The sequence below is a fragment of the Oncorhynchus kisutch genome, linkage group LG2 (assembly GCF_002021735.2).
Source record: "Oncorhynchus kisutch isolate 150728-3 linkage group LG2, Okis_V2, whole genome shotgun sequence".
NCBI classification, from domain to species: domain Eukaryota; kingdom Metazoa; phylum Chordata; class Actinopteri; order Salmoniformes; family Salmonidae; genus Oncorhynchus; species Oncorhynchus kisutch.
In genome coordinates this window covers 60,819,939-60,831,981 of record NC_034175.2, presented here as the reverse complement: position 1 = coordinate 60,831,981, position 12,043 = coordinate 60,819,939, and the positions used below count along the sequence as shown (strand labels likewise).

General features: G+C 42.5%; 1 protein-coding gene across 1 annotated transcript; it reads left to right on the top strand.

Moving 5' to 3' along the window:
• The first annotated feature begins 1,252 nt into the window (after positions 1–1,252).
• LOC109903111 (ankyrin repeat and SOCS box protein 9-like) lies at positions 1,253–5,393 on the top strand. The gene is made up of 4 exons (XM_020499739.2): positions 1,253–1,738; positions 1,864–1,943; positions 2,300–2,407; positions 3,041–5,393. The coding sequence occupies exons 1-4, from the start codon at positions 1,645–1,647 to the stop codon at positions 3,230–3,232; spliced, it is 474 nt and encodes a 157-aa protein (XP_020355328.1). The 5' UTR covers positions 1,253–1,644; the 3' UTR covers positions 3,233–5,393.
• Positions 5,394–12,043: the final 6,650 nt, after the last annotated feature.

The window sequence follows — 12,043 nt, the reverse complement described above, 5'->3', positions numbered from 1 at the left end:
CGCAGGTGGCTGGTGGCACTTTAATTGGGGAGGACATGATTTCCATGTGTTTGATACCATTACATTTCCTCCATTTCAGCCATTATTGTGAGCCATCCTCCTATCACCAGCTTCCTGTGGTACTTATGTATAATCTCGGTTATCCCAGAACTAACATCTCACGGTATTGGTGGGTTGCTCGATTTATGTTTACGTGGTCTGTCCACGAAAGATGAACCTATGCCAGACAATGCAGTAAGTAAGTATTTCTGGTGTATTTCCTCTAAGACAACATTGTATCCTCCAAATGGAAAAAGTAGGGAGCATAAAATGGTTTATAGCAAATTTCTCTCTCTTGCAAATCTCTGTGAGCCTTGAATTCCTTCTTGTAAAATGTTGCCATTTAGAAGCCTATCCAGCCAGCTATTTGAACTGCATTTCTTTCCAATAACACACATGTTTTTTGGAAACTTGCAAGTAGGCCTAAATTCTGCATCTACAGCTGATGAATGGCCACTCACGGAAAAGTACTCCTCCATTTAAACCATGGCTTTACAGTTTGTATCCAACTCCTCCTCAGAGAGCAAAGTGTGTGTCACACAGGGTGTTGACACAATAACCCAAACTATGAAAACAAACATATCACTGCAAATGCGATTTCTATGTATCTTTCCAGCCCCAACTCTCTCTTCCTCCCCTTCCCCCTCTATACTTCTTCATCAAGCCCCCTCCTTCCCTCTCTCCCCCCTCTATACTTCTTCATCAAGCCCCCTCCTTCCCTCTCTCCCCCCTTTATATTTATTCATCAAGCCCCCTCCTTCCCCCTCTCCCCCCTCTATATTTATTCATCAAGCCCCCTCCTTCCCTCTCTCCCCCCTCTATATTTCTTCATCAAGCCCCCTCCTTCCCTCTCTCCCCCCTCTATATTTCTTCATCAAGCCCCCTCCTTCCCTCTCTCCCCCCTCTATATTTCTTCATCAAGCCCCCTCCTTCCCTCTCTCCCCCCTCTATATTTCTTCATCAAGCCCCCTCCTTCCCTCTCTCCCCCCTCTATATTTCTTCATCAAGCCCCCTCCTTCCCTCTCTCCCCCCTCTATATTTCTTCATCAAGCCCCCTCCTTCCCTCTCTCCCCCCTCTATATTTCTTCATCAAGCCCCCTCCTTCCCTCTCTCCCCCCTCTATATTTCTTCATCAAGCCCCCTCCTTCCCTCTCTCACTCCCTCTTATACTGGACCTGTCTTATAAGAGTTGAATGTTCATCTTGTCATTATTGTACTGCCGTATATTATTTATATGGTCTGTCTTTGAGTGGACTGTTTGTGATGACAGTGTCAAGTTACGAACCTGCTCGACAGGCTTCCACTCACTCTCTCTGCCCCACCATTGGATCGTAATAAGCACCATGTGCACTGTAAAAACCAGCCCAGCACGGCATTCAAACTCACTTCCTGCATCGCAGACTCTGAGTCTGGTGGGAAATGACATCACAGGATCTGAGTTGGGGCCTGATGCCAAAAACACCCCAAAAACAGTTCAGGAACAGACGGGTACAGATACATTTTGACACCAGCGACAGGTGACAGTCCAGTTGCTGATGTTACAAAACCGAGGGTGCAGCCAGACTACTAGACTGCTGTCTGAACTGAGGAACTCTATAGGTAACAATGAGACAGGCCACAGGACACAGCAGTGACAACCAGAGGAAGAATGCAACTCAGGCTGGATCTGTTGTGTTTCTCTCCAACCCTTTGATGAGTGGTGAGTAGTAGTAGACTGCTTGGTGAGATAGACAACGTATCCACTTGTCTATATCCATGCTTTGGCTAATGAATTTATGCATGTATCTGTGAATGATCCTATGCGTGTTGTTTTTATTTTGTAAGATATTGAGTCAGATTGGTCCCCCATTCATGATGCAGCCTACAATGGACGTGTTCTCACACTGAGAAACCTAATAGCTCAGGTAAGGAAGGCACAGCCAGGCCTGTTATAACATGGACTGGCAAGGAGCCAACCGTTATTATGCAAGCTCATGCCTGCAGGCGTCAGTTAATCTGATATTTGTTATTTCTGTTTAGAAAGTAACAGTAGCCTTACCATCATCTGCAGAATGGGACTGTAGATGGAATGTATCACTTAAGCACAGCATTATACAATGGACATCTTAGAAATGCTGCACATTTCAAAGCAATTTTAATATGGGTGTGGAATTTCTGAATACGCGTAAAAATGTCTGTCTATTGCTGATTGAGGTAATTGCAGAGGGAATAGGATTGGTTTTGATGTTTTATTGTTGTCATGTTTCTTTCTTCGTCACAGGGAACGTGTGTCAACCTGGCCACTCTAGAAAGAGTCTCTCCCCTTCATGGAGCCTGTCTGCAGGGACACACTGCCTGTGCCAAGTTACTGATAGAAAATGGGGCAAATGTGAGTAAGGATTTCCACTCTATCTGCACCATCTCTGGCTGATTTTAAGACTCACACAACACAAGGTTGTATACATGTTTATTGACATGAGTTTGATTGAATTTAATCATACAAGCGCCATGCTCTACCAACTGAGCTACAAATGACCACTTTCAATGTATAACAAACAAAGTCCAAGAACATGCAGACCACCCTGAATATGGGTTAGATTATGAAGATATTAGGCGATTAATCATACACAATCCTTGCCACTTTGACATTATTAGCACAAATCTGTAGACAACAATAGCCCTACTGTTGAATTCAACTGTACGCTGAGTGACAAGTCACATTTCAATAACCTAACTGTTAAATAGTCTACTACATTTTAGTTATAAGAAAGCACTGAGCGAAAACGAAAAACCACTCATGCACTCTCCATGTAAGTGTATACACTACCAATCCTAGACACACTGACACAGTAGTATGCTTACAATGTGACAGACAGTGGAGTTTTAACCTTCTCAGCAGGCTATCACCAGTACTTTTGTTGGTTTTGATAGGATGGGAGAGGGATGCGGCAAGATGTATTGGATGTAAGATAAGAGCTGTTCAGTAGAGCTGATGTGTGCATGTTGTTGTCTGCGGTACCAGGTGAACGTCCCCACGTTGGAGCAGACCACCCCCCTGTCAGAGGCCTGTGCCCGGGGCCACGTGGCCTGTGTGACCCTGCTCCTCCAGCATGGAGCCTCACCCGAAGGATACAGCCTCTCAGCCTCCCCCATCCACCAGGCCGCAGCCAAAGATCAGGGGTCATATTCTGAAGGACAGACTCCTAATAGATAGACAGATCCTCTGTGGTTAGGGTTGCAAAATTCTGGGTTTTCTAGAAATCCTTGTTGGAGGTTACAGATTTCCGGCTTAATCTCTTCTGACTCCGGGAAACCCCCAACCGGGATTTGGGGAAAACCGGGGAATTTATTGAAAGTTCCTGGAATTTTGCAACCCTATCAGTGGTGTGTCAGCCAAGGCGGTAGCCACGTGATTAACTGAAGACTGCACTGCAGTTTGTGCCAAAGTAATAAAGGGAAAACCCTGTAGAGATGACAAAATGTTGCCGAAAATAACATAATGAAGGGATCACGATGCGTGTTTTTCTTCTCTCAAAGGTTCATATACAGTAGCTATAGCACTTTGACAAAGATGAAAGTCAAAACGTGTCAGCTTTTATAAAATAAAAAAGAGCACCATTACCTAAGAATGTACTGTTGTTGCAGTAATTTATGGGAGATGCTGTCATCTTTCCTTTTTTGTAATACTTAGGACTAAGAGCAATTTGTTAAGCCATGGTCACGTTGATTTAATTTGTTATGTGTAATGAGATGTATCATTCCCTAGATTTAGATACAGTCAGCACTTTTTCAAAGCAGATCCCACGCACTGTTCTTTATTCCTTGAAGATATCTCTGTTCAGGTCACCCAGAATGCATTGAGTCTCAGGTTCATCACGGGGCAGATGTTGATCAACACACTGACCAATCAGGCTCCCCACTCTACACTGCCTGCACCAATCAGCATCTGAGCACTGTGAAGAAATTGCTTCAGCTAGGTATGAAAGTGGATTCTCTTCCATTTATCTAGTCTAGATACTGTAGAATCTGGACTAGACATTGACCAGTGTGCTTCTATCACAAGATTCTGCTGTATATAATACATTTTACCAAGATAGCCACGGCACATCAAGTACACTACATGACCAGTAGTGTCGAACGCCTCATTCCCAAATCATGGGCATTATCATGGCGTTAGTCCCCCCTTTGCTGCTATAATAGCCTCGACTCTTCTGGGAAGGATTTCCACTAGATGTTGGAACATTGCTGTGGGAACTTGCTTCCATTGAGACACAATAGCATTTGTGAGATCGGCACTGATGTTGAACGATTAGGCCTGACTCGCAGTCGGAATTCCAATTCAACACGAAGGTGTTCGATGGGGTTGAGGTCAGGGTTTTGTGCAGGCCAGTCAAGTTCTTCCACACCGATCTCAACAAATAATTTCTGTATGGACCTCACTTTGTGCGTGGGGGGGCATTATCATGCTGAAACAGAAAAGGGCCTTCCCAAAACTGTTACCACAGTTTGGGAGTTGTGCAAAGCTGTCATCAAGGCAAAGGGTGGCTACTTTGAAGAATCTCAAATATAACATATATTTTCATTTGTTTAACACTTTTTTCCTTACTACATGATTCCATATGTGTTATTTAATAGCTTTGATGTCTTCACTATTATTCTATAATGTAGAAAATAGTACAAATAAAGAAAAACTCTGGAATGAGGGTTGACTAGTACTGTATAGTGTAGGTTGAGGCTTATTCACCTAAGGCACTCATATGACATTTACTGTGCATACAAAATCCATACATGTTCCACACAATATCCATAAATATACGCTCTTGGTCAGGTGCTAGTGTGAACAGCAGTAAGGATGGGGACTCTCCTCTGAACACAGCAGCCCGTCTGTCCAACCCTGAGCTGATGTCTGTTCTGCTGGAGCATGGAGCTGACTGCAGCAGCAGAGACACACAGGGCAAACAACCCCCGGACCTGGCCTCTTGCAACAGCCCCGTGGAGAAAATAGTGCTGGGCCACAGAGGAGGTAGCTAGTCCCCCAATGGATCTATCTGATACACAACATTTTTCACGTCCTGACCTTAGAGATCCTTTTTATGTCTCTATTTTGGTTTGGTCACGGCGTGAGTTGGGGTGGGCATTCTGTGTTTTGTGTTTCTATGATTTTCTATGTTTTGGCCAGGTATGGTTCTCAATGAGGGACAGCTGTCTATCGTTGTCTCTGATTGGAAACCATACTTAGGTACCCTTTTTCCCACCTGTGTTTGTGGGAAGTTGACTTTGTTTAGGGCACATAAAGTTTGTGCTTCACGGTTTGGTTTTGTAGTGTTTATTGTTTTGTTTGGCGTCATTTTGAGTTAATAAAGAAAATGTACGCTTACGACGCTGCACCTTGGTCCAGTTCCTTCAACAGTCGTGACAATTTTGGTGGAGATTTGAACTGCTTGTATACTTCAAATTAAACCCGTCATACATATGTTTGAGTTTAGTTTGAGTTTATTTTATTTTTACAGGGACAGTGCACATTAATCAACATTTCAGTAAAAGTGCCGGTTTTAACCAGCCAGCTAATTTTCAACCGCAGTCCCTGGGCAGGTTATTAAGAACAATTACAATATAGACAATCATTGAGCAGTGAGCACACACAGAGGGCCATAGCATACAGACAAAGCAACATAGGAAAAGCAAGACGTAGCATACAGACAGAGCAACATAGAACAAAAAGCAGCAAGACAAAATTCATAAAAGCAACAGTGTTTCCACACCTCACATGCTACAGACAACAGACAACATGGAAAGTGGCAATACACAGCTAGGGATTATGTTCACAAATCTGATTGACCTTTAGCCATGTCTTCATGCATTTTGTGAAAGTGTGATATGTGGTGCAGTTATGTGTGTCTGATGGCAGTGTATTCCAGACATGGGAAGCTCTCACAGAGAAAGCAGATTTACTAAAGGTGCTTTTCCTTAAGGGAACTATACAGTCACCTCTCATGGCAGACCTTGTGGATCTGCTGCCATATGTTTGGGTTTTCTGTTTAACAAAAATACTAAGTGGAGGGGGAGCCAGGCCATTTAGGATCTTGAATACAAGACATGCGTCGGTGTATTGCACAAGATTTTCCCAACTCATGAGCTCATGCTTTCTGAGAATGTAACAGTGATGATGGTATTGGGCTTCCTATCAAGCACTTTGAGAGCCTGTTTGTAGACAGACTGAATAGGTTTTAATGTTGTACAGCAAGCTTGGGCCCAACTAGCAGTATGTTAAGTGTGGCAGTATCGTAGATTTGAAGTACAGTTTTGCTACCTCTGTTGTCAAACAATTTAGTATAAATTGGAAATTAGCTAGGTTGAATTTGGTTATTTGAATTACCTTTTTCACATGCTTTTTAAAAGAGAGGTTGGAATCAAATATGATGCCAAGGTTGTAATGGATCTCATCCTCCTCTTCTGAGGAGGAGTAGCGAGAAGGATCGGAGGACCAATGCGCAGCGTGGCAAGTGTCCATAATGTTTAATCAAACACAACAGAACACTGGAACAAAACAATAAACGTGAATAAACTAAACAGTCCCGTGTGGTAACACACACTGACACGGAAGACAAACACCCACAACTCAAAAGTGAAACCAGGCTACCTAAGTATGATTCTCAATAAGGGACAACGATTGACAGCTGCCTCGGATTGAGAACCATACTAGGCCGAACACAGAAATCCCAAATGATAGAAAAACGAACATAGACAACCCACCCAATCACGCCCTGACCACACTAAAACAAAGACATAACAAAGGAACTAAGGTCAGAACGTGACAACGGTACTTAAAATAAGATACCACCTGAAGCTTCTCCCCTGACACATAGACATCTGGCTCAGTAGCATCTGTTGCCCTCTTTGTGAAAAACATGCAAACAGTTTTTTTCACATTAAGATGCAAACACGAGTCACTGAGCCACTTTGTAACCTGGACCATTACAGTAGTGAGTTCTTGTGCAGCTTGTTGTTTGCTCTTTGCATGCACATATATCACTGTATCATCTGCATACATTTGAACTTCAGATCCAGTAATGTACAGGCTGAACAGGAGGGGCCCCAGTATTGACCCTTGGGGCACGCCCACATCATAGCAAAGAGTGGGCGACAGCTCATTGCTCACTCTGACACTGACTTCTGCCTTCAAGGTATGATTTCATCCATCTCAAGGCATCGGAGGAAAAGTTGAACTTGGACAATTTTGTGATGAGAATCTCATGGTTAACAGTATCAAAAGCCTTCCTTAGGTCCAGAAACACAGCTCCAACAACTTTGTCCATCTTGGACTTCACATTTTCCAGAAGAAAGCAGTTGGCCATTTCTGTGGATTGTTTCGCTCTGAAGCCAAACTGCATGGAGTGTAATGTGAAGGGGCTGTTGTTGAGGTGGGCAATCAGTTGTTCTGCTACACACTTTTCAACAACCTTTGACACCACAGGTAGTATACTAATGGGCTTGTAGTTACTCACGTCAGCAGGGTCGCCCGATTTAAAGATGGCCGTTATTACCCTTGGAAACACCCCGACCAATAGATGTGTTGGTGACCTTAGTAATGGGTCCAATGAGTGACTCTGTAGTTTTTAAGAAAGGTATAGTCCAGCCCAAACACATCTTTGGCTTTAGAGTTCTTTAGTGAGCTAATCACCTTGTTCACCTTTGACTCAGAAATCTCCCTTATGATGAAGACAGGTTGAGAGTCATTCACTAGCACTGAGCCCAAGAAACCAGTGGAGGGGTTCTGTGTCAGTACCCTGACAGAGTCAATAATGTAGGAATTGAAGGCAATTGCTATTTCGACTGCATCCTGTGTTAGATATTCACCATGATTTCTAGTCTTTTTGCAGTGTTACTACGGTCTATCCCTGTTAACTTTTTTCGATTCTCCCAAATCAATTTAGAATTTGCCTTTGCTTCACCAATTATGTAAATAAAAAAGTTTGCCTTGGCCTGTCTGATTTCTTTCATCACCTTATTTCTCAACATGGTAAACCTATGTCTGTCGTGCTGCAATTTGGATCTTAGGGCTATTTTTAGAGCATAACGTTCTTTCATCAATTTCCAGATTTCTCCATTTAGCCAAGGAAGAGTGCTCTTCGGCCAGGCTTGGATTTGATTTTCTTGAGGAAACCATTTATTGTAGTCTGGATTGTGGATAGAAAAACTTGACTATCAGCTTCCACGTCTGTATAGGACAAGAGATCATTCCAGTTAATTCCCTTAATTGCATTTTCAAAATAGTTTAATTCACTCTTAGGTATTCTTAGTTGATCCGGCTTTCTAACAGTAGAGAGGTTAAACCTGCTCTTAGACAGCTTTCTGGCAATAAGTGTCAGATTATGATCAGATAGCCCAGTAACCATATTGAATGATTTAGTTACTCTCTCTGGTTTATTACACCAAATCAATCTGTGTTTTAGAGCAACAAGTCACCCTGGTTGGCCCTTTAACTAGCTGTGTAAGGTCAAAGGTATTAGTGATCCGTTTGAGGGTTTTCCTACAAGACTTGTCTTCATAATTCATATTAAAATCTCCCTTTAAGATGATCTCTTTCCCAAAATCACATTCCCTAAGCATGTTATTAAACTGATCAAAAAATACACTTTTGGTGGAAGGTGGCCTATACATTCCAATAAGGGTAAAAGACATTTGGGTCGACAGTGTAACGTTCAGGCCAATACATTCTAGTTCATTATCACATGACCCCTCAATTTGTTTACATCGGATATGTTCTTTAATGTAAATCATCACACCCCCTCCTCTTCCTTCAATCCTGTCTCTCCTGAAAACATTGTAGCCAGGCACATGGGTCCCGGATGACTCGAGAGTGATTGACACATTGAAAAAGGTTACATTTTCTGTGTTTTCTGACGGCTGGGTTTAGGCCGTTTTGATTAGGGGGCAGTTTGGTAGTGCAATTAACAATCCCTCCCGCCTGCACTTGATGCGGGGAACTAGAAGCAGAGTCAGGGATCGCATATAGTGACTTGGGTATGCTTGAAAAGTCCAAATCTATCCTGGAGTCGGGTGAGTCGAGAGAAACCATGGGACCATAGCACTCACCCACTTCCACAGCAGCAACGATCAGTGGGCGAGGCCATCCACTGATTTCCACTCCGGTGCCAATCGCTGGCTCGGTGATGTTGGGCCCAGGATTGAGTTGCACATCCCTGGAGAGCAGGAGGGTAGTGAACAGGTAGTTTAACAGTTTCCGATAAATGTTGGACTTGTGTTTGTTACGCCTTAGCGGTTCAGTGGAATAGGGAGCGAGGTAGGATTGGCCATTATTCAGAACATTATGGTATGCTGTGTACTGTCCACTCCGGTGGAACGGTGAACCAATGTGTTTGGTGTTGGTATTCTCCGGCAGTAGGTTTATTGTGTCATCCCAGCAAGGAAGAACTGAGATTATCAGTAGAGCAGCTACATAACTGACAATCATGGCAAAGTACTGGAGATAAAACACATAATTGCTCTTTAACTCTTTGCATGAGTTACTTAGCTGGGGTCGGCGTACACCTGATGTTTAGATAAAATAACAGCATTCGTATGAGAAGCGGCACGTGCCGCACCACCCTGTCTTCCGTCCGCCATTATTTAAACCATAGGCACACAGCGATCAGCTGTAAATTTGCACACACACAACAAACACACTTGTTGGTGTTTGTGAAATGGTTATTGGTTCTTGCATTGTGATACCATGATATAGTAATAGATGTTGGTACTATTTACATTGTTCTTGTATCATTTACAACATCTAACCCTGAAAACGTCTTCTAAATGATATCTGTTTCTTCTTGGATGCCTGGCCACGAGTGTCTGATGCAGCTGTGCCGACTGTCCATTAGGAAGATTTTTGGGAAAGGCCAGACTTAGTTCAATCCATGGTCTCCAGATCCTCACAGAACTGAAACAATACCTGCTGTACCAACCAATCAGATCTTTTGGGTACATCCATAAAATGAAAAAGAAAGTTATATCTCAATGTATTTCTACTTTCGGTCCATAGGTGGCACCCTAACACAAGCATCTTTGGACAGAGGACAAACACTCAAATGTGAACATTGATTGATGGGATTGTTTGTGCCATATCTTGAAAAATGAAAGATACGAGAAAGAAGAGAGAACTTGAGATTTTATGCATTAATTTGTACATAAATAAATGAATATGTCTACTGTCACTTGAAGAAAGAACAGGAACTGTGGACACATGGACTTTGTTATGTAAAAAGGAGATCAGGGTCCATTGTCTATCTACATATAAATGAAGTGGTGTGAATATATCTCAGCATTTTATGTAAAAAAGGAGAGCAGGGTTCATTGTCTATCTAGATATCGATGAAGTGGATATCTCAGCAAGAGTTAGTTTTACCAAATGAATGCCAAATTAACAGAATTATTTTTGTTCAAACAATGTTCATGAATATTGTAACATGCCTCGAATGTCAATATGCATCCATGATACGTACATCCATTTATGCGTTCATCTATCCATACAATTATGTAAATATATGTTAATACATAGGTACACACACTATGTAGTTCTGTCCTTGTGATGTGCTTGTTTAGTATTATGTATTATAAACTGGGTGATTCGAGCACTGAATGATTGGCTGACATCCGTGGTATATAAGGTCTGTATCTAGGCACTTCGCATTGCATCGTGCAGGGAACAGCCCTTAGCCGTGGTATACTGGCCAAATACCATACCCCTTATTGCTCAATTATGTTGTGTTTTATGTTTTGTTTCGACCCCAGGAATAGTAGCTGCTGCTTTAGCACTAGATAATGGGGATCCTAATCAAATATTTAATAGACACACACACAGCACAGTACCATACTTAAAGGATTTTCTCCTGAATAAACATGTTATAACACAATTACACTCTGGCTATTCCATTCTCCCTCAAATCAGCGTTCAATCAAGCCTTTGGGAGATGCCGTCCCAGGGCCTTGCCATGAATCAAGATAGTCAAGGAAAACTAAAGCCAATCCCTGGGAGAGAAATGGATGCTTGGAGACACAGAAGTGTGGGTCTTTGAGAGGTTATACACTTAGCCAGACTGCAATATTGATTGCCTTCTCTCTCGCTTTTGTGTGGTCCACTGTATTCCTCATAATAACCCAAGAGAGAACAGTGAGGAGATGTTGAAACAAAAGGTAAAGGTGGATCAATCTCTGATACCTAATCTTTTATTTTAGAATGGGGAAAGTTGACTAGAATCCCAGACTCACACCGCCTAGTATTATGGTTTCTGAGAGTACAGATCACCTTTCCATTACCTCTCTGAAAAGTTATCATTTACAATACAGTAGGGTTATCATCCTTCTTTTATTTCATAACCAATCTGTAAAGGGAGAAAACTTTGCTTTGGTTAGTTATACTTTATTGTCCTCAGAGAGGAACATTACTTTCTATAATAATGGATAATATGGTGACCTCATTCATTCCAAATACTGCTTATGAACGACTGACTATAAAATAAGCCTCAGAGAAGGTGCCATTCATATTGTGCCTATGGCTCTCCATGTCTATAACTAACCCCCTTACAGGGATCACAGTCACCTGACCTCACTGTATCTATAAACTACCATCAGAGGCCTGCCACACCACAGGGGGAATCAGAGCAGGCACTGGTTTTAGGATCTAGGTTCTAGGGCAGAGGGAGAGCAGTCAAGGAGGATGTATGTTGAGAGAGGAGGCAGAGAATGACTCTTGATGCCCACTTGTCATCCACCTGCCATGGGAATGGCGCAGGAGGGGATAGCTGCAGTTTTACAGGCTCCTAAACAACTGTGTTATTTCCCCCCCCGCATTGTTTGTAACTCATTTTGTACATAATGTTGCTGCTACGGTCTCGGTTGACCAAAAAGAGCTTCTGGACATAAGAACAGCAATTACTCTCCTCGAAATGGGCAAAGATTTTTTCTTTAAACAGTTCGACACAAACAATATACTGCTTTGCCGAGACAATACCCAAATGTCATCAGA

Excerpts from the sequence above, each read along its gene's own strand:
- LOC109903111 (XM_020499739.2), top strand. The coding sequence starts at position 1,645 with ATGAGACAGGCCACAGGACACAGCAGTGACAACCAGAGGAAGAATGCA. Across the intron at positions 1,739-1,863 it reads CTCCAACCCTTTGATGAGTG|ATATTGAGTCAGATTGGTCC; the intron begins GTGAGTAGTAGT and ends TTATTTTGTAAG. Across the intron at positions 2,408-3,040 it reads TGATAGAAAATGGGGCAAAT|GTGAACGTCCCCACGTTGGA; the intron begins GTGAGTAAGGAT and ends CTGCGGTACCAG.